Source organism: Coptis chinensis, chromosome 4 (genome assembly GCF_015680905.1).
Source record: "Coptis chinensis isolate HL-2020 chromosome 4, ASM1568090v1, whole genome shotgun sequence".
Lineage (NCBI taxonomy): Eukaryota > Viridiplantae > Streptophyta > Magnoliopsida > Ranunculales > Ranunculaceae > Coptis > Coptis chinensis.
Genome location: NC_141459.1, coordinates 1,742,436 through 1,760,879, shown reverse-complemented (window position 1 = coordinate 1,760,879; position 18,444 = coordinate 1,742,436). Strand labels below are relative to the sequence as shown.

The window sequence follows — 18,444 nt, the reverse complement described above, 5'->3', positions numbered from 1 at the left end:
AACATTGACTGGTGGTGAGTGGTGACAAACAGGTCCCAGAACACACTATGTCTCCGAGGCAGATCAAGAGGAGCCAGTAACATTAGTGGAAGTTTCAGACTGAATAACAGATCCCTGCACCCAGATAGAAAGTGTGCACATAAGTATAAAGAAAAGTTGTTAAGGATGCAGACAGGGTTGACAAATACTATATGCTAGTGACAATAACAAACATAAAATCTAGAACAACTTCATTTACCTGTGGACATGTAGTTGTGTAGTGTCCTGTTTGGTTGCACGCGCTACACTTTCTCTTCCTTCTTAGTGTCTGTTTAATGCCCAACCTCATTTTGGAAGATTCAAGATAATGTTTTTTGTTTCAACTGGTGGAGATTCATGTGAGGTGCTGTCACTTATGTGCAAGGTTGTATCATCGACCTTTTCAGGGGCGAGTCACTAGAAGGGGCACTGGTGAAAGAGAGATTTTTCATGCCCTCTTCAATGATGTTAAAAGCACAGTTAAGACGTTCAGTAGAGGCTGCCCCAAGTTCTACAAACTTTATCGCATTACTTTTCAAAGTCCAAATGTCAACTGCATTTGATTTTTGTGAAACAGCTCTAGCTCCGTCACCACATGATCCAAGCATTACCTAGCATTCATTGTCCACCCGATTTAAGATGTATTTAGGTGGAATCTCGACTACGTTTGCCTCTTGAAATACTTTAAGGACATGCTTGCAAAGCATCCCTTCAAACTCAAACATGTGACAGCTGCAGTTTGCAATATTGTTACATGAATCAAATGCGACAATATTCATTTCATCGTTTTTATCACCAAATCCAACCAAGTACTTACTTATAGGCTCCTCTTCGGTAATCTTCCTCACAAAGCAACCAGAACTTTCACAAAATTCATGGCTAAACACCGTAAACATATTCCTTGTAAAAACTTTTGCAGCTTGTTCTTCTATGGGGTGTTTTGATGTTGAACCCACACTTGTGTACATAGTTATAAAATCTTCATCCGCTTCCTCATTTCGCCTTTGCTTTACAGCCTGTTCATATTGTGGTATAAACTCACTCAGAGGTGTTCCATCGTGCACAAAACCATCAAAATAGTTCACCCCCTCACCCAGCTGCATAGTTGTCATGCCGGCAAAGAAAATATCTTGCAAGTACAATGGCACCCAATGCTCTCGCATATCATACATCCCATTTAACCAACTATTTTCATCTAAACAAAACATCGCTAGGAGTGCCTTCCAACCAGATTCAAATTCTTCTGGTTTTTGACTGTCGTAGACACACTTTCTGTATTTAGCCTGGAAATCTGGATACGTATCAAAGATGTTGCTCATATTGTCTAAAAAACTCTTATCGACGTGTAATCTACAGAACCTTTGCTTAGCTTCTGGAAAAACCTTCTCTATAGCAATCACTACTGCTTTGTCTCGATTTGTAATAAGAGAAGTAGGATGTCTATCTGACACGGCTCTAAGAAAGGTTTCGAACAACCAAATGAAAGATTCCACAGCCTCATCTGCTAAAAACGCACACCCAAACAACACAGCCTGTCTGTGGTGATTCATTCCAGTGAAAGAAGCAAACGGGAACAGATCTTTGTTTGACCGACAAATAAAATCAAAGACAATAACATCCCCAAACTGCTTGTATGCTGCTCTAGCCCTGCTGTCTGCCCAAAACATACTCCTCATAGATCGATTTTCACCAGCTTCTATAGCATAGAAGAATCCTGGATCTAACGCTTGTATTCCTTGAAAGTACTCAAGTACACGATAGCAGTCCATTCCAATGCTGTTCTTTCGCTCTTTCTTCATAAACTTTAATAGATCAAGACCACCAATTTCAACTTTATCCTCTCCAGATGCTGCTTTTGCAAGAACATCTATAATTTTAGATGGCCCAATTCTACACTTGTGGAGAGTATCAATCACTGACTTTGTGGTACTTGTTAATTTTCGATGTGAGCGGAGTTTCTCAACTTTAACTGGATCAACAAAACCATGATTATGCTCTTTGTGGAATCGATCAACAACCCATCTTTCTGATCTTCTTTTTATGCTCATAACCGCTCTACAGTCTACCCTCGTTTCCCGTCGAGGTCGCACAACCTTTTCTTTATATCGCCTATCATTTGTAGAACGAACCCCTTGATTTGCACATACATATTCACGAGAAATCACACTTCGATCAACCCTTGACCGCTGTATATGACTCTTCCTAATACTAAATCCTTTCTCCTTGGCATAGGCATTGTAGAATTCATATGCCTGATCTTCTGAACAAAATTTTAGACCAACAAACGGCTCAGACCCAAGTTTAGGTAAAGGCATTGTTTTCCTCTCCTTCACTGTGTTCAACTGTATTAGGACCTTCCTTCAGAGACTTGTGCTCAACATATACATCAGCCTCTTGTTTATCATGACCATGACTACTTTTCTTCTCTATACCATTATGCTGTACAAATTACCCAACATCATCAGTATTGAAGGGTAACGAGGAGGAACTTTTCACAAACTAAAGACAAAATAATTTACCAGCACCTAAATGCACCAGAGAAAAATTATACTGCTTGATTGTGTGTATATTATCAAAGGCTTCATTATATTGTATATATGCAGAGTCTGACTTCAGGAAAAATGAAGCCTTTTACTAGTATGTATAACAAGAAGATTAGTTTCAACTTAGCATATCAACATTAAGCATAAGACAAAATACATGTACAAGTTCACCTTTTTCGACTTTACTCGTTGAGTCTGACCGGCTTTGCCCTCTTGTTGCGGATCACCTGCTGCAGCAGAATGTCGTCTCCTAAGTGGTGGGGGTGCTTGTGAAGGAGCAATAGCAGTTGGAGCTTGGCTAGAAGTAGGTAATGACACTACTGAACCTTGACAACTTGTTTGAGGCATGATAGGGCTCATTACTATAGGTGGGGAGGTAAAACCTCCAGGATGCGGCCAGAAGCCAAAATGAGGATGTTGAGGTCGTAAACCCGCAATAGTCCCTGGTGGAGGGCAATTTAGAGGCGGCATTGTTATTGGAAAGCCGTGTGGCGGTGGACCAGGCGGAGGAAATTGCCAAACACCTGGGTATGTAGACCAAGGTGGGTAAAATGGTGGTAGAAAATGGTAAGGAGGAGGAGGAAGTGATGAATTGGACTGGTTTTTCTTCTTGTTTTTCATTTTTAGCAGTAAATATATACAAGTTTTATCAACATTAGAGGAGATAAAATGTGTGTGAGGGTTTATGGAGTAAGAGTTAAATTTGATTGGGGGTTTTAAGCGATAAAATGAAGAAACAGTGATCAAAGAAGATAGAGAATTAGATTAGCCACTTCTTCTTCCAATCAGCATCTACAAGACTACAGTGCACCTTAGCAGTCTAGCACGACAATAACACTTAACAGTACCAAATTCCGCTATATGCCCCGAAAATTTGTGACATGTTAGAATTTTCAGACATCATATATCAAAATATCAAATATATCATTTGTTGGTATTTTGCCCATTTAAATATCAAATTTCATAGTACTCTGATGGGGATGCTACATAACCAAATCATAAAATAATGTTTATTATGGGGCTATTATACAAGGTCTAAATTGGGCTGGTGTGATAAACTCAGCTAAATTTTGAGAACTTGTATAGGCTTTGTTTGGTCTCACTTCTGTTATCAATAAAAAATAAAAATAAAACCAAAGTTTTGAGGAAAACTTAATACAGACCCAAAAATGTGCCCATGTTTCAATAATCAACAATCAATTATCTCACAAAAGTAAACAACATCTCCATTCTCTTCTCAAATATTCTCTCAATACATCATAAAACTGATTTATAGAGTACCTAAATTCTTCTTCAAACCCATAAACACAAAAGCCCCAATATTACATTAACACAAAACCCCAATATTACATTAACGCAAAATGATTTTGATTTATTCCAATAGATTATAAAAGTGCTTGAAGAGGAGAGTAAACTACTTAGGGTGGAAGGATCTTCACTTTGATTTTGATTTTACTTTGTCTTTGATTGGAAAAAAATATGAAGTGGAGGCGTTGGGGAGGAGAGCTTACTTGGTAGTGGGATGGAGGCTGAAGAGAAGCTTGATACTTGTCATGGGTGATTGGGAGAAGAGGAGACTAATTTTTGGTGAACGAAGACAAAACTTTTTTTCTTTTTTCTTTTTTCCTTTTTCTTCGATATTTGTTTTATTATTTTGTCTTTTGAGCCTTCTAACTAAACAAGTATATGTAATCTCATGTTCCCACATGGATACCAATATCCACCTTTTTGTGGTTTCGCTAACAACTATATTAACAAACTATACATATTTCAGATGGACCAAACAGAAAAATATGGATAGTGTGCCCTAACCCATGAATAGGGTCCACTATTCGTGCTACCAAACAAAGCCTATACAAGTTCTCAAAATTTAGCTGAGTTTATCACACCAGCCAAATTTAGACCTTGTATAATAGCCCCATAAGAAACGTTATTTTATGATTTGGTTATGTAGCATCCCCATCAGAGTATTATGAAAATTGATATTTAAATAGACAAAATACTAACAAACGATATATTTGATATTTTGATATATGATGCTGAAAATTTAACATGTCACAAATTTTCGGGGCATATAGTGGAATTTGGTATTGTTAAGTGTTAATGGTCAACTGTTGTTATGCTAGACTGCTAAGGTGCACTGTAGTCTGTAGATGTTGATTGGAAGAAGAAGTGGCTAATCTAATTCCTCTTAGATCTCGCGGTAATCTTCTTTGATCACTGTTTATTTATTTTATCGCTTAAAACCCCCAATCAAATTTAACTCTTACTCCATAAACCATCACACACATTTTATCTCCTCTAATGTTCACAAACATATTACACTAAAACTGACAAAATAAAAATAAAAATACAACATACAACCATCAATTATTAACTGACATTCACCACCACCAAAATTTCACCCTTTACAACTCAGTACCAACAACAAGCCATCAAACAACCACATGAAATTCAGCATCTTCATTCCTAAGATCACGGAGAATCAAACTGACATTCATCTACCAACAAATAGATTACACTAAAACTGACAAAAAAAAATAGACAACCATCAATTATAAACTGATGTTCACCACCACTAAAATTTCAACCTTCACAACTCAGCACCAACAACAAACCATCAAACAACCACATGAAATTCAGCCTTTTCATGCCCAAGATCATGGATATTATCAACCACCCATTGCAAAACCCATTTATTTGGGCACCACCTCACAACTACAAATAAATGAATCTTCCTCTTGCCGCTGGCAGAGGCAGCTCAAGGCAATCGGGGGCCCTAAGCAAAGTCCCAATAAAATTGTTACATCTTATAAATCGATATGATTTGTTTATATTATTTCATCTGAATGCAAACACTTAGTTTATTTAACAAAAAATTTAGAAGATAACAATTGTTGTAAAAATTGATCATAACATTTTATTTTTTATTTCTTGAATAGTCTCCCCCACAAACATTTTTTTTTATAACAAAAAATTTATAAGATAACAATTATTATAAAAATTGATCATAACATTTTCTTTTTTTTTTTTTTTCAATAGTCTCCCCACAAATATTTTTTTTATAATAAAAAAATTTAGAAGATAATAATTATTGTAAAAAATTAATCATAACATTTTTTTTTTTTCTTGAATAGTCTCTCCCACAAACATTTTTTTTATAACAAAAAATTTAGAAGATAACAATTATTGTCAAAATTGATCCTAACATTTTCTTTATTCTTTCTTGAATAGTCTCTCCACTATTTTTTTTTAATTGAATTCTATTGATAAAAAAAATAGAAATACAAAGTGAAGTAGAAACATAGGAGTGTTGTGAGGGAGATCTTCACATACAGAGAGATCTAAGACAAAGCATCATAAATACATGAGGAAGAGTGGAAGAATAAAAAAATATCTTACACCTATAACATCGTAGCAGATCATGGCCAAACAACAATGTCACAAACTTGAAATTTTAATAGATTTATTTAACAAATAATTACACAAGAGAGAGAGAGAGAGAGAGAGAGAGAGAGAGAGAGAGAGAGAGAGAGAGAGATTCTACACTAAATCAAACAATATGGAAAAACCAAATAAGACAAAAGAATGATATAAATAATATTGAATTGTTGGCTTCAATTTGATAAATTGTCATAGGGTGTTGAAGAAGTTTAATTAGTTATGGAGGCGTGCATGTTTATTTATTGGAGAAGGCGAAAATGTTAAGGAAATGAAAGGGTTTAATGTGATTTTATAATTTCCAATTTTCCAATGTAAAACCTTTTATCTAACAAATTAAAATAAATGAAAAACAAATAGTGAGTTTTTTTTCACAATAAAACAATAATAGACTTAGGACTGTAAGTGGGCTAGGATATATTGGGCCCTTTGGACTGCGGGCTCTAAGCGGCTGCTTATTTTGCTATAGGGTAGAACAGGCCCTAGCCGCTGGGAACAGCAATAGCAACACCAAATGACTTTTTATTGTGAACTATATAACAATTATGCTTTTTCAAACTTTCCAACACTAATGGAATGCCATTTTGAACACAAAATAAAATCATCCCAGAAATTTCATCTTTTGTACGAACATACTATGTCATAACTACCACCGAAAATGAACCCCACCAGAAATATTAAAACGAGTTTCCAAAAGTACTGTGGTATAGAAACTCGTTTTATAAGGACTCTTCCAGATAATATTGTATGAACGTTCTTATAAGGAGCTGTATATCTTCTTATACCATATTTGTGATGTTGCCGCTCAATATGTTATAAGTGGTGCCATGGAAGGAGTTAATGTTTGTGTTACATTATTTCATATGAATGCAAACACTTCGTTTATTTAACAAAGAATTTAGAAGATAACAATTGTTGTAAAAATTGATCCTAACATTTTATTTTTTCTTTATTGAATAGTCTCCCCCACAAACATTTTTTTTATAACAAATTTTTTAGAAAATAACAATTATTGTAAAAATTGATCATAACATTTTCTTTTTTCTTTCTTGAATAGTCTCCCCACAAATATTTTTTTTATAACAAAAAATTTAGAAGATAACAATTATTGTAAAAATTAATCCCAACATTTTTTTTTCTTGAATAGTCTCCCCCACAAACATTTTTTTTTTATAACAAAAAATTTAGAAGATAACAATTATTGTCAAAATTGATCCTAACATTTTCTTTATTCTTTCTTGAATAGTATCTCCACAATTTTTGTTTAATTGAATTCTATTGATAAAAAAAATAAAAATACAAAGTGAAGTAGAAACATAGGAGTGTTGTGAGGGAGATCTTCACATACAGAGAGATCTAAGACAAAACACCATAAATACATGAAGAAAAGTGGAAGAATAAAAAAATATCCTACACCTATAACATCGTAGCAGATCATGGCCAAACAACAATGTCACAAACTTATTTTAATAGATTTATTTAACAAATAATTATAAAAAGAGAGAGAGAGAGAGAGAGAGAGAGAGAGAGATTTTAGTGATTCTACACTAAATTAAACAATATAGAAAAACCAAATAAGACAAAAGAATAATATAAATAATATTGAAGTGTTGGCTTCAATTTGATAAATTGTCATAGGGTGTTGAAGAAGTTTAATTAGTTATGGAGGCGTGCATGTTTATTTATTGGAGAAGGCGAAAATGCTAAGGAAACGAATGGGTTTAATGTGATTTTATAATTTCCAATTTTCTAATGTAAAACTTTTTATCTAATAAATTAAAATAAATGAAAAACAAATAGTGAGTTTTTTTTCACAATAAAACAATAATAGACTTAGGACTGTAAGTGGGCTAGGATATAACTTAGGATGGCCCTCACGAAATGATTTTTGATTATGAACTAAATAGCAATTATGCTTTTTCAAACTTTCCATTTTAAACACAAAATAAAATCATCACATAAATTTCATCTTTTGTACGAACGTACTGGGTCATAACTACCACCGAAAATGAACCCCCACCAGAAATATTAAAACGAGTTTCCAAAAATACTGTGGTATAGAAACTCGTTTTATCAGGACTCTTACGTTCTTATAAGGAGCTGTATATCTTCTTATAGTAGAATCTTGCAGATGCTTTTTTGGTAGCATATGTCATTTTTCTATGGTCCCGTTTATGCAGATAGGGTGTTTGGGCTAGCAGATGTTGCCGCTCAATATGTTATAAGTGGTGCCATGGAAGGAGTTAATGGTAATCCCCCAACGATACCAGGTATGATATACACCACAGGACACTGTATTGTATGAATTCATTTTTCTTTTAACAGTCTCTGCATCTGTGGTATTTGGGGTAGTAATGTTGAAAACTTACATTACATTATTACAAAGGTGCAAATCAGACAAAAGAGCAGTATTTGGATCGCTTTCTTATTCTTCGCTCATTTGATTCTTTTGCAGGTACAGTGTTTGCTTATGGTGTTACTAGTAGTGGAAAAACTCATACGATGCATGTGACTTCCTCATTCGTTTGAATTCATGTAAGATAAATGTAAAGTAGAGGCAATATCATCCTTTGTTAGAAGTTGCTCAAATACAATGTCTGTAGATATCTTGGGTAAACTGTTTACTAGATTTGTTGGTAAACAGCCGACTCTGCGATAATATTAGTATGAGTAAGCTTGTTACTGGTATTTGTGACAAAGGACCATGTTCAATATATGTGATTTTGTGCCGAGGTCCATCATGCGAATTGTTGACATATTCAAATTCAGATTATGGATGAGAAGTCTCTCATAAAGAAGTATCAGGGAGAAATTTCTAGTTTGAAACAAGAGCTTCAGCAATTGAAGCAAGGCATGATGGAGAAGCCATATCTAATTACACCTAGGCAAGAAGATCTTTTTAATCTGAAGCTTCAGGTTTGTGTGTGCAAGTTGTGGTCAGTGTTCAATTTTTTCGTTTTAGCTTTGACATATTTTGGAACTGACATATTATTAAATAACACAATATTTTAGTTTTTTGAAGCCTCTGTGTTAATTTTTTCTAAAATATCAAAGCGATAAAATGTTGTACGTTTTGCCCCGATGCAATATTTTTTATTTTCCCTATGGTATGATTGTAAATTTTAATGGACGTGGATGTCTATTTAGAAGTGTACCACAACTCACTTGGGTGTTCAGCATTATCACATAGCTTGTACTCTCTTCCTTCGAAAGAGTTTTCCATCATCCATAGCCGTGCATCTATGTAAATGTTATTTGTGATCGCATGACAGTAATCGCTTTGATTTCTTAAAGCTTGAAGCTGGTCAAGTTAAGTTGCAATCAAGATTAGAAGAGGAGGAACAAGCTAAGGCAGCTTTAATGGGGAGAATTCAACGGTTGACAAAGCTAATCTTGGTTTCCACGAAAAATACAATATCCTCAAGTATTGCTGGAAAGCCTGGCCATAGAAGAAGGCATTCCTTTGGAGAAGACGAGGTGCTTATATAACAATATTGAAATGTTCTAATACAAGAAATTGGTTCATATGTTTCTGTTTGCTAATAACAAAAGCAGAGTTATAGTATATACATTGTTCTATAATTTTTACAGACTTCTACGTGTCTGTATGTCTGAACAGTGAACTCGACTCATAATTATCTTGTTCTTTCCTAGTAGTTACTAAGATATCGTTGTTGATGCAGCTAGCATATTTGCCCGATAGGAAATGGGAATACATGATTGATGATGATGCCCGTAGCCTTGATTCAGAGTTTTCAGTAGAAGGAAGATGTGATTTTACCAGTTTAGATGAATTGGCTAAAGATGATAAAAGGAATAGAAAGCGTGGAATGCTTAGCTGGTTCAAATTGCGTGTGAGTTTCTTCACTGTTTTTCTTTTTCCATCTATGTAGCACCAACAAAACATATTTTCAAAGAATTCCGCTTCGGATACGAGATGGCAGACATTGAAATTCGGTATATTGCCATCTCGGATACTTAGTACCACCGTTGGATACTGAGACATACATGTAACCGCATCGTGTCACTTACTCTTTTTCTTGTGGTTATTTATCCCAGAATAATAATACGACTAAAATGATAAAAGTGTGTGTGATCTCTTACTTTACTTTTTCATTTACCTTTAGCTAGTTAGGCACTTAGGCTAAAGACCTCATCCCTCTTGTAATCACTGCTATAAATTGCTTCTGATCCATTCTTCATGAATAGTAAAAAAAGGGGTCCATCCTGTGTCTTTGCACAATTATCATGTATATTTCATAATATAAAACACTAGACAAGATAAAGAACGAGATGAGCTATTTCATAGTTATTAGTTTGAAAAAACAGTAAATTTCACTAAAATGTAGGATCTAAGTGAAATTTGTTGTTTCTTCCATCAGTATCAAAACAATAATTTGATTGGTATCTTTCCTACTGGATAAATTTTTTGGTGTTTACTATGTAACTTTTGTGGTGTATGTGTTTGCCCCTTGTTAAACGCGCGGTTCCTGCAATAACATAGTTCTGCTTCTCTCTGTCTGCCTGTTTTTTGGAATAAAGTGGTTTGCGAATTGCAATAACTTTTAATGACTTCGTTTGCAGAGGTCAGAACTCCCCACTGGACTATCTATTAGTGCTGATAGTGAGAGCTCTGCGAGTGGTTCACTTGCATCTTCTTCGCAAACCACCGAACATAAATTTTGTCAACGGACATGAAGGATAATCGTAGAAAATCTGTGAGTAGAAGGGCTGATGATCCTCCAGATATTGACTCATTCCGAGAGAAAACTCAAGCAGGTGAACTATTTCGTGCAACTGTCAGAGGACGCCAATTACCAGTGGTTAGGCAAACCTTTATTTATTTATTTATTTTGCTTTAATTGCTAAAATTTGAGAATATGTAGCCTGACAAGTTTTCCTGATTGATAGTTTTTCCCAATTACCTGTAAATTTTACTGATGAGTGTCTTAACTTGCTGACTGGGACCACTATTATGGATCAGATGGATCTACTCCGTGAGCAGGTCAAAATGTTAGCTGGTGAGGTCGCCCTGTGTACTAGTTTGTTAAAACGATTGTCAGAGCAAGCAGCCAGCAACCCTGAAAATTCACATCTTCAGGTGTGTGTACTTGTTTTCTCCATCCCTAAGCTATTTCTGTAGATGACATATAATATTATGTATCTCTTGGTTATAATAGGAACAAAGGCAAAAGCTAAAGGACGAAATAAGTGAAAAGAACTTCAGATTCGGGTGCTTGAAAAACGAATGATTGGGTCCATTGAGAAGAGTCCACTTTCATCTAAAGATATTGAGATGCCTCAGGTAAGGAGGTTGCATATGTTGAATAGCTTGTTTTTTAAGTGATGATTTTTCCTTATGACCAGTTGAAACTTTTGAAAGTTTAAGCCCCTTTATTAGCCTATATAAAAAAACTTAATGCCTGATTGGCGGATATAACATTTTATTAGAGAGATTATCTTCTTAAAAAATAACATTCTCCTTAAAGAATTAAGATTTGAAAATTTTAAGATGGCAGGACCGCAGGATAGTTAGTACTTCTGTTGGTATAAATAATAAACATGAACCTCTTTGTGTGTTTATTTAGAGAAATAATCATCTCTGTGGTAAAAATTGTGATGTAAACGTTTATCCTTTAATATGATTTCTAATGGAGGATATTAGTAGAGGAAACCAAAAAATATATAGTGTACTTTAGGACTTGCTTGCTTTTTTTTGGATACCATTATTAGCTTAGGTTGCATTGTAGAAAATGATGTGTTAATTGTGAGTAATTGTAGAAAATGATGTGTTTTTTGGAAATTCGCTTTTCCTAAATAATAATAATAATAATAAACGAGATTGTAAAGGTGAAGCAGCCAGATATATTCCTATTCCTTGTGTGAAAGGACAATTAGGACTTTACGCAAAAGGCATTTCTTGTATACGCTCTGATGTTTATGTTCTCTTCCAAGACTCGTCATGAGATATGCATTCACATGCTTGCATGCTTGCCACGTATACCAGTTGGATATAATAAATTAGTGGTTAAGTACACTAGATCAGCAGGAGAATGTTTTACACAACCAGTAAGAAAGAAGACGAAGAGGAAGATATAATAATAATAAGCTGGTCTGATGAGTCACCGAGCGTGTATGTGTCTCACAATTATTTTTAGTGCTTCCCTCAAACTCGGGCTTCTTTCTCTCACTAGTTTTATTGCTCATTTTTTTTGGTCTTCTTTGGCGACTTCTGGATTGAAGGTCAGTATTATCAGTTGGTTGTGTGTCATTAGTCATTACTGTTTCTTAAAAGAGCTGTTTCATTAATGTTTTACTAGAATTATTGTTAACAGTTGAGGAAAAATTCTATAGTATATAATGACATCAGATTCAACATTTATTTTTTATTGGAAGAAGCCGTAATCTCTTAAGCGCATTAGCTAGTGTATATAGATTGATATTGCAAAGTGTAATTAATATATATAGGACTCTACCCAATTAAACTTTTGATTGTGCTTTTAGATGCACAACAAGCATAATCTTCAACTTCTATATATTTTATTGAGATTGTAATATTCATGTTGTCTGTCATCATATGAGGGTAGGGCCTTTCATTTATTTTCCCAGGAATTAACATGTCAATGCATGGTAATTTTATTTAGTTGGTGAAAAAGCAGTAGCTGTTCTTCATTGTAACCGTAAATGCTTTTGAAGAAGGTGGATGAGGTATCAAACATTAGTCTTAGACGCTTTTGGACCCAATTGATTGAAACTAAATATGGGGGATAGTGAGAGGTAATTCTACTTATCATATTTACCATATACTTAGTGAAAAATTAAATACTAGTTTTTTGAGAAAAACGAGAGACAGAATTACCTTACACACCTTGTATTTATTTCTTATTTGCACTTTGTGTTATTCAGGATTGGTGAAAAGGTATTTCCCAATGGGGACAGATATGCTGGTAGCTTCAAGGGATTGCTTCCACATGGGAAGGGGAAATATACATGGTCAGATGGCACAGTATATGATGGTGAATGATCACGGGAAAGTGACTGGAGCAGGAAACTTTCGTTGGACTTCAGGGGCAATATATGAAGGTGAAGTTTCTGGTGGTTACCTTCATGGTTGTGGTACCTTCAATGGAACTGATGGTTCTATTTACAGAGGGGCTTGGAGAATAAACGTACAACATGGATTGGGAAGAAAACAGTATTGTAATTTGGACATTTATGAAGGTTCTTGGAAAGAGGGTGTAAAGGAAGGTAGTGGTAGGTATGACTGGAGTAGTGAAGATACGTATATTGGGAACTGGAAAGCTGGGAATATGTGTGGTAGAGGGGTTATGAAATGGGCAAGCAGTGATATGTATGATGGCTTTTGGTTGGATGGACTGAAACATGGTTCAGGGTTTTATAGGTTTTCTGATGGGGGTTATTACTTTGGAACATGGAGTAGAGGCCGAAAGGGTGGACAGGGAACATTCTATCCTGCTGGGAGCAAACTTCCATCTCTACCAAACTGGTATAGCTCTGCTGGGTACTATGATGATAATTCAAATACACTTTCCCATTCTTTATCGGTGAAATCAGATCAAACTAAAGTTAGAAGAGCGAGTATAAACCGCAGTCTTCCTGAGAAGTTATCGATTGGTCTTTTCAGAAGTTCTGGTCGAATATCAAATCGGTCTGTATCATTAGAGAAAGATTGGTCCTTTGATGATTCTGCAAAAGAAGTTCGCTTCGAGAGAAAGCTCTCGTACGTTGTCATTTAACTCGGAAGAAGGTGGGAGTGAGGCACGGGATGGTAGTAATATAGTTTATGTGAGGGAATATATGCAAGGAGTCTTGATTAAGGAGAAGGATAGGAAAAATGCAGCAGGAATGTCAAACAAAAATAAATGGAAAAATAAATTTCCAGGAAAAGAAGGGAGGCCTAGCAAAAATATCTTTAAAGGTCGTGGGAGCTATTTTCTGATGTTCAATCTGCAACTTGGGATCAGGTACTCACAACATTCCTGTAACTGTGCCAGAGCTGATGTCTATCCTATTCCTAATAATTTATGTAACTTAGCTAATACTTGTTGCTACCGTTGCTAAGATCCCGAGTCCTGATAATGGTAGAAACCAAAGTCTTCTTATCAACACAATTTGCTCAATACCCTTCTTCAGTTCACTACCCAGCAGCAAGCTGAGTAGTTGGAAAGAGTTATGTTAGAAAGTGTCTTCTGTCGTGACGCTTAACCACTGAATTCAATATTATGATAACTGACCTTGTATATACGATAATATTTGCAGTGTGTATGGTATATATATATAATGAAATAATGATTTATGATGTACACTCCCCCTATATACTTCAGTCAAATCTTTTTCTTTTCAAAGAAAAGTACTATCAAAATATTCAAGTTCAAATGACATGGATTCTGCATATCATACCTCAACCTATTTTCTTTTTATTAATCTCTTTTAGTGACAATAGGAACACAAAAAAATTAAATTAAATTAAATCTGATTTCTAGTTATCTACGTCGAATAGTGTTGTTGGTGATCGCTGGTTTTATACAGTCCGAGCATACTTGTGCTTGTTTGTATCTCTTTGTGGTTCGTCTAGACATATATGGTTAAATCATCCTAATGCTGCAGGTACACTGTTGGAAAGGTCACACCAGTGCCTATGCGTGAAGTACTTTCTTCTGACTTTGGACCTCGAGCTAGAATATGGGTGTACTTCCCAAAAGATGGTTCCCAATTTACACCGCCACACCGTTCTATTGGTTTCTACTGGAAGGATTATTGCCCAATGGTTTTTAGGTATATTAAACTCTTATGATGTAAATGCTGTACTTCTGACTAGAAGTCAATTATTCTACTATTTGTCACTAATTGAAAGTTTGGTCATAGCTAGGAGCAAAACCTGGGTGTTACAATAACTGCTTCCCCTTACTCCCTTCTCTTTACATTCTAGTTTTTAAAATAAAGTAGGTACTTTTACTTCTGGTCTCTTTTGCTGATGTTTACCTTTTAAGTTTTTACCTACCTGTATGTTGTTGTTGGTATATAATCTATAGATTAATCTTATGTAACATGAAGAATTACTTATTTTCTTTCTTCCTTCCAGGAACTTGAGGGAGATGTTCAAGATAGATGCTGCAGATTATATGATGTCTATTTGTGATGGTGATGGCCTAAGAGAGGTTTCGTCTGCTGGAAAAAGTGGAAGTTTATTCTATGTCTCACAAGATGAAAGATTTGTTATTAAAACCTTAAAGAAATCCGAGCAGAAGGTTTGGATACAAATAACTACCAACTTCAAATAAGTTTTGCCTAGTGGTTTGTGTATTTAAGATCTGTTTTAAGTTGATTTGTTTATTAGAGTGGGATTGACAAATTTATAGGTTGATTTTCCTTTTCTTTGTGCAATTATGATTTTATGCACAATGGAACACATGCTCTCCAAGTATCTATGAGTTGAGGAACAGCTACAAAACGCTGGTTAGAATATAGATAAGGACACAATACATGTTGATGATGTGCTTAGGTCTCAACTTGCTATAAGTATCAGTTGGTCCTTAGAAGTTAAGTCTAAAACATATATTTAAATGAGTCATGTCAAACTCTGTTATGAAGCATGCTCTACACTGGCATAAGAAGAATCACTGCAACCCACCCACCCACCCAGGACTGAAAAGGAAATGCATGAAGTATGTTGAGGCAATAGGAAAAACTTGGCTTCCACTTTATAACAATAAAATATCCTTGTCAGGTCTAAGAAGATCCTACTGATGTTACTCATTATTACTTGGGCACCTTAGCTAGACCAGAATCTCTTGAAATTAATGTTGAACCACATGGGACCATTATCTAGGCATTTCCAACTTAAAATCCAAGTAAATTGTAACAACTTCCGGATACTTCTATTTTATTTTCCTGTTTAGTAGCTGATCGGATACCTGAAATGGCAGCTTCCTTTGTTTCAAAACAAATGTAGCCTTAATTGTGTGTTAATGAGCATGTCTTTCTATGTGAATCTCTCTTACTGTCAATTGCTATAGTAGTTCTATTTAAACTGGAAGTATTACTGTACTTTCTTACAGTAGTGTCTTCCACAATCTTACGAAGAACAAGCTGTCACATATGCTTTTGTTGCGTTGCGTGCGTATCTTGTGAGTACTGACCAGACTGACCTTATATTTAATTGTATTTCTTTGTTTTCTCTCAATTCTTGGCGTAACTCAATTCTTCCTTTCCAAATGCCCTATTGACAATAAAAATTTCATTTTGTAGATTCTACTAAAGATGCTTCCTAACTATTACAAACACGTGTGTTCCCATGAAAATACCCTCATAACAAAGTTTTTTGGGCTCCATGAGATAACTCTTAAAGGTGGAAGAAAGGTACTTGGTATTCAGTTTTATTGTTGTACACGTTTCATATTATTTATATATCTTCGGCTTATAACTTTCTTTTGCAGGTACGGTTTGTGGTTATGGGAAATATGTTTTGTACAGAACTACGAATACATCATCGTTATGATTTGAAAGGATCTTCTCAAGGAAGAATTACAAGCAAAGATGAAATCAATGAGAACACAACTTTAAAAGATCTTGACCTGTCATATGAGTTCCATATGGACAAATCATGGCGCGAGTCTCTTTTCAAGTAAGTTCCTGTTTCGGTACTATGGATGCCATCATATTAAATATCATTCCAGTGGATTGCTGATCAAAATGAAAGAGTATATTATGACATTGTAATGAATTTTGTAATATCAGTTGTTGGTTGTGTCTCATTAGTCATTACTGTTTCTTAAAAGAGCTGTTTCATTAATGTTTTAGTAGAATTATTGATATATGATTGGAAGAAGCCGTATATAGATTGATATTGCAAAGTGTAATATAGGACAATTATAAATTTTTCCAAGGAATTCACATGTGAATGCATGGTAATTTTGTTTAGGTGGTGAAAAAGCAGTAGCTGTTCTTCAGTGTAACCGTAAATGCTTTTGAAGGTGGCCTTAAGACGCTTTTGGACCCAATTGATTGAAACTAAATATGGAGGATAGTGAGAGGTAGAATTACCTTCCACACCTTGTATTTGTTTCTTATTTGCACAACGTTTGTGTTATTCATATGTAGGTTCCGATTTAAGTTGATTATCTCCTTTTTCAGGATTGGTGAAAAGGTATTTCCCAATGGGGACAGATATGCTGGTAGCTTCAAGGGATTGCTTCCACATGGGAAGGGGAAATATACATGGTCAGATGGCACAGTATATGATGGCGAATGGGATCACGGGAAAGTGACTGGAGCAGGAAACTTTCGTTGGACTTCAGGGGCAACATATGAAGGTGAAGTTTCTGGTGGTTACCTTCATGGTTGTGGTACCTTCAATGGAACTGATGGTTCTATTTACAGAGGGGCTTGGAGAATAAACGTACAACATGGATTGGGAAGAAAACAGTATTGTAATTTGGACATTTATGAAGGTTCTTGGAAAGAGGGTGTAAAGGAAGGTAGTGGTAGGTATGACTGGAGTACTGAAGATACGTATATTGGGAACTGGAAAGCTGGGAATATGTGTGGTAGAGGGGTTATGAAATGGGCAAACAGTGATATGTATGATGGCTTTTGGTTGGATGGACTGAAACATGGTTCAGGGTTTTATAGGTTTTCTGATGGGGGTTATTACTTTGGAACATGGAGCAGAGACCTAAAGGATGGACAGGAACATTCTATCCTGCTGGGAGCAAAATTCCATCTCTACCAAACTGGTATAGCTCTGCTGGGTACTATGTGATAATTCAAATGCACTTTCTCATTCTTTATCGGTGAAATCAGAAAAAAGTAAAGTTAAAAGACTGGATATAAAGCGCAGTCTTTCTGAGAAGTTATCTATTGGTCTTTTCAGAAGTTATGGTCGAATATCGAATTGGTTTGTATCATTAGAGAAAGATTGGTCCTTTGATGATTCTGTAAAAGAAGTTCCTTCGAGCTCTTGTACTTTGTCATTTAACTCGGAAGAAAGTGGGAGTGAGGCAAGGGATTGTAGTAATATAGTTTAGGGTTAACTAGTATTACCCCATGAGCCAATTAGGATTCCCCTTCCCCCCACTAGACGGGGAAATTAGGGTCTCTCCCCCCCAATACACACAAAAAAAAGTCAACGTATTTGGTGGTGGGTGGTGGGGGGACCTTAATTGCCCATGGGGGGGAATCCTAATTGGCTTATCTAGGGGGGGTTAACACTAACTAACCCTATAGTTTATGTGAGGGAATATATGCAAGTCTTGATTAAGGAGAAGGATAGGAAAAATGCAGCAGGAATGTGAAACAAAAATAAATGGAAAAATAAATTTCCAGGAAAAGAAGAGAGGCCTAGCAAAAATATCTTTAAAGGTCGGGGAGGTATTTTCTGTAACCTGCAACTTGGTATCAGGTACTCACAACATTCCTGTAA

The 18,444-nt window shown here is 35.4% G+C and overlaps 1 protein-coding gene and 1 pseudogene across 9 annotated transcripts; one reads left to right on the top strand and one right to left on the bottom strand.

Moving 5' to 3' along the window:
- Positions 1-63: 63 nt before the first annotated feature.
- On the bottom strand, positions 64-3,384 carry LOC147501098 (protein FAR1-RELATED SEQUENCE 5-like; annotated as a pseudogene). Its single transcript, XR_015219751.1, has 3 exons — positions 2,733-3,384; positions 239-2,457; positions 64-114 (listed from the first exon to the last, which is right to left on the bottom strand). The product of XR_015219751.1 is annotated as a protein FAR1-RELATED SEQUENCE 5-like (transcript).
- A 4,570-nt stretch (positions 3,385-7,954) lies between these two features.
- LOC147501097 (phosphatidylinositol 4-phosphate 5-kinase 1-like) lies at positions 7,955-17,981 on the top strand. 8 transcript variants are annotated; one of them, XM_086606131.1, is made up of 16 exons: positions 7,959-8,272; positions 8,458-8,537; positions 8,772-8,918; positions 9,297-9,479; positions 9,686-9,856; positions 10,587-10,825; positions 10,987-11,103; positions 11,183-11,307; positions 12,699-12,779; positions 12,909-13,987; positions 14,631-14,798; positions 15,106-15,271; positions 16,272-16,382; positions 16,460-16,647; positions 16,945-17,056; positions 17,157-17,981. In XM_086606131.1, the coding sequence occupies exon 10, from the start codon at positions 12,932-12,934 to the stop codon at positions 13,757-13,759; it is 828 nt and encodes a 275-aa protein (XP_086462257.1). In that variant the 5' UTR covers positions 7,959-8,272; positions 8,458-8,537; positions 8,772-8,918; positions 9,297-9,479; positions 9,686-9,856; positions 10,587-10,825; positions 10,987-11,103; positions 11,183-11,307; positions 12,699-12,779; positions 12,909-12,931; the 3' UTR covers positions 13,760-13,987; positions 14,631-14,798; positions 15,106-15,271; positions 16,272-16,382; positions 16,460-16,647; positions 16,945-17,056; positions 17,157-17,981. The 8 variants fall into 8 exon arrangements, with proteins under 8 accessions (XP_086462262.1, XP_086462261.1, XP_086462258.1 ...); XM_086606132.1 differs by lacking the exon at positions 12,699-12,779 and having other exon boundaries at positions 7,958-8,272; XM_086606136.1 differs by lacking the exons at positions 12,909-13,987; positions 14,631-14,798; positions 15,106-15,271; ... (2 more) ...; positions 16,945-17,056; positions 17,157-17,981 and having other exon boundaries at positions 7,955-8,272; positions 10,587-10,781; positions 12,647-12,753.
- The last annotated feature ends 463 nt before the right edge of the window (positions 17,982-18,444 follow it).